General features: G+C 46.1%; 1 protein-coding gene across 2 annotated transcripts; it reads left to right on the top strand.

Annotated features, from left to right (window-relative positions):
* Nucleotides 1-299: 299 nt before the first annotated feature.
* On the top strand, nt 300-4001 carry slc35g2a (solute carrier family 35 member G2a). 2 transcript variants are annotated; one of them, XR_007384482.1, is made up of 2 exons: nt 300-799; nt 2016-2590. XR_007384482.1 is itself a non-coding variant. In XM_048990127.1 (2 exons), coding segments are annotated over exons 1-2 (1233 nt in total). In that variant the 5' UTR covers nt 421-797; the 3' UTR covers nt 3841-4001. The 2 variants fall into 2 exon arrangements, 1 of the variants encoding a protein (XP_048846084.1); XM_048990127.1 differs by lacking the exon at nt 2016-2590 and adding an exon at nt 2610-4001 and having other exon boundaries at nt 421-799.

The raw sequence follows: 4001 nt of genomic DNA on the forward strand, positions 1-4001 counted from the left end.
TGTTAGCGCATTTTCAAAAACACACGTGCGGGGTTTCTCCTACGGCAGGGACCTGCAACCTTTCTGTCACAATACTTTAAAGAGCCCGTGCAGATATTTCTTTTCTTTTGTGAACGCAGATTCAGTAATGGCAGAGATACCGTTATTGTTATTTATGTCTAATGTGATCATATCTGAACTGGACAGTAATTATCTGATTAAGACCTGCCGTCTCAGTTCCCTTGGTCATCACAGGCAGGCTATAAAGCAAATGTTTTGTACATTTATAGGTTACATTAATACTTACTTAATTATAGAAAAAAATCTACATTATACATAGCGCATGATGTCATTCAAATATGGTACTGGGGTTCGAAGAGGAGTGCCCGAGTATAAATTGTAGGTATACAGAGTAAAATGATAGGAACCGCTTATCTTTGACGCATGCTCAAAACGAGCCGGCTCCGCTGTCCGTCGATGTTTAAACTTGCATTACTGAGAGAATATGAAATAAAGGAGTCTAAAGCACAGAGACTCATTTTCCCGTTGCTTTTCCGTCAGCACCTGCAGAGCCGTGCACGATCACCGCACCTAAGGGCAGTTATAGGCGAGCGGCGTGAACGCGTCTCTGGCTTGTCAGAGCACACTGCCTGTCATCGGGGACCACGTTCATTCAGGGTGAAGATGGGGGGAAGTGCACACTCGGCTTGCCGTGTTTCCCGAACCGAGGAACGAGAAAAGTATTTCTCGTAATTTATGATTCAGGAAAAGTGCGCACTACTTGTTTTTTCCCTTGGGATCACCTCGTTTGAATCACCATGTGAGTATCTGGCTTGTTTGTTTCACCTTGAAACGAAATAAATCAGTTGAATGCAAAGTACGTGTTTATTTGGTGTACGGAAGGAGTGCGATATCAAGAATGAAAACGAAGTTGAATTTAACACAAGAAAAATCGTTGTAGTTAATGTGTCATCGCAATCTGGATTTATTTGCTTTCACCCAGGATTAAGGGGAATTTACAAAAAACACGGTTGCTGCTTCAATATGATGTTCTTTTTCCCGTGTAAAAAGATACACATTTCCAGTGCGATTACTAATTATTTAATTTAATATTTTTAATGTGCGTTTATTTAAAATAGTTTTAATGTTTTTATTCGGGAGAGTATGTAAAGAACTGCGAGAACTGAAAGATTTTTTGGGGATACTGAACTCTAAGACAATTAAATTCTGTTTTGGACATGCGTCTCGTTTCAGAACATACAGTGCCATTTCTGTTTCGAAAAAGCACGGGTTTGTTAGTGGGATGCAGTTAGTGACACATTATTTCCTTATATTTCTCCTATAGGCGATTTGAGTCTCCTTTTGTATTATTTCTGCATAACCTTGACAGGAATTTAATTCTGCCCCGTGTTGTAACCGAGCTTCCGTCCACATTTAAACCTTTAAATAAGTAACTATGACAAAGCTATGTCGACAATCACACGTTAGACCAAATTCTATATGTCGTGGTTAATGGACCAGAATACCAAATGTGCAACCCCGACAGAGAAATTGGAAACGATTTTAAGAAATGATTCCTGTTTTATCTGTGTAATAGCACTTCTGTTCTGCGGGGCTGACTTATTCCACACTAGGACGAAAACCAGACGTTATATGGAATGCATCATTTGGCTTTATTTAGATGTGTACCGTAACCGTGTTAATTTGGGTACATGCACAGAATGTGCCCTACACGTGAAATACAGTACCACCCAATTAAATACCTTTGACGTCATAAACCCCGCAAAACACTTCAAAACGGGCATCTGCAACGTGTTTCATGCTCGAGGATCTAATCGCGCCGTGACGTCCGTCCGCCAAGAACGAAATGGCTCAGTGAAACACAGATCACATAAGGATGACGCGATCATCAGCGCAGATTAGGGGTCCTGACATCCGTCCAGTCACGTCAAACGACTGTGCACTATGCATATACGCCATGGCGATCGTTCAAACATGAATGAAATCGGTCTGATGTTTTTTTTCTTTTCTTTTAGTTTGCAACGCCCTCACTTGACGGTGCTACGCGAATACCTGCATTGCACTCTGGACAAATTCGGTTTAAATATAGAAACTGCACCACACAGAGAGACAGACAGTCTCGCGTGGAGGGGAGAGATGAGCGAAGCAAACTGTTTCAGAATTATGCAACCGCTTCGTCCGCATTCCAGATTTCCGCACAACCTCTGTCTCAGGATTTAACAAACGTCACTTGACGTGACGTGTTAGCTTTCAACGTCACCTAGGCCTGTGTCAGTTTCTGTGATTGAAAGTAAACTGAAGTCTGTTCATCTAAACCTTATATTGTTCTTGCTGTGTCACAAGGATAGTCAAGCCGTCTGCATGTGGACTGATGTGTCTGTGGCAAAACTATGTAGGCTATGGTGGTACATAATATGTCCACAGTAAAATAAGCATTTTGGTCTGTCAGAATTTGTCATGTTTTTTTTTTTTGCTTTACATTTCTAAAGGAGAGAGACATTTGTATATATATATATTTGTGAAGACAGAGATTAATGTCAGGCACTTTGTGTTTTAATACTACTGTAAAAATTACTCTGTTGAAGAAAAATGGATTCGTCCTTTTCCAGGCAGCATCACGGTTCAAAGAAGCGTGTGAAGATTCACCCCAACACTGTAACCGTGAAATACTCCACCCACTTCCCACAGCCGGGGGATGAAGGCTATGACGATGCACCCTCCTTCGAGGACTTTGGGACTTTCATGGAGGAGAATCCTGACAGGAAGCTGCTCGCCGACAACAGGCACGGCAGGACTTTTTTCGGCACCATGGAAAACCGGCCCAAGCCAGCCGGAGAAAGGCGGGACAACGGCGTGGGTGAGCAGCTGCAGAGCTTCGGAGAGGCGTCTGTTTTCACCTCGCGGGTCACCTGGGCTGCTCTGTTCGGAGCCGCACTGGCACACGGCTGCGTGGCGCTCATCACACGCCTGGCGGCTGACCGCTCCAAAGTGCCCTCTCTGGAGCTGCTCTTCATCCGCTCGGTGATCCAGGTGCTCTCCATTGTGGTCGTCTACTACCACCAGGAGGCGCCATTCGGGCCCAAGGGATACAGGCTGCTCCTCTTCTTCTACGGCGTGTGCAACGTCATCTCCATCACCTGCGCATACACCTCCTTCGCCATCGTCCCGCCCAGCAACGGCACCATCATGTGGCGAGCCGCTACCACTGTCTTCAGCGCCGTGCTGGCCTTCCTGCTCATCGATGAGCGCCTGGGTCTGACGGATGTGGTCACCGTGGTCACCAGCGTGTTCGGCCTCTGCCTGGTCATGATCCCCAACATCGTAGGCGAAGATAAGACCGCGCTGGGCTTCTGGAAAGAGGCCTTTGGATACACCATGACCGTCATGGCTGGTCTGACCGCCGCCCTCTCTATGATTGTGTACCGGGCCATCAAGGAGCGTGTGAGCATGTGGACGGCCCTTTTCACCTTCGGCTGGACGGGCACCATATGGGGAGCCTCCACCATGTTCGTTCTGCAGGAACCTATCATCCCATTGGATGGGGAGACCTGGGGATACCTACTGGGGATCTGCGTCTGTTCCACTGTGGCGTTCCTGGGAGTCTACTATGCCCTGAACAAGTTCCATCCAGCTCTGGTGAGCACAGTGCAGCACCTTGAGATCGTGGTGGCCATGGTCCTCCAGCTTCTCGTGCTGCGCATGATCCCGTCCATCTATGACGTCATCGGGGGCTTCATCGTCATCATCAGCGTCTTCGTCCTCACCGCAGTCAAGCTCTACTGGGTGGGCAGGAGCAAGCGGGAGGAATACCAAGAAATACTCGACTCCCCGATTAAATGAATCACGCCTACTTGTGTGCAGTCTTCTGATTCACTGATGTGCAACTGGACAGTCTCATGAATGTTGGAATCATGATGTATTTATTTTGCACTGTGTTGTAAAAAGAGACATTGTGAGCTGTGTTGTGTCTTAGTTGATGTATAAAATAAAAATAATCTGCA

This window comes from Brienomyrus brachyistius, chromosome 21 (genome assembly GCF_023856365.1).
Source record: "Brienomyrus brachyistius isolate T26 chromosome 21, BBRACH_0.4, whole genome shotgun sequence".
Taxonomy (NCBI): Eukaryota; Metazoa; Chordata; class Actinopteri; order Osteoglossiformes; family Mormyridae; genus Brienomyrus; species Brienomyrus brachyistius.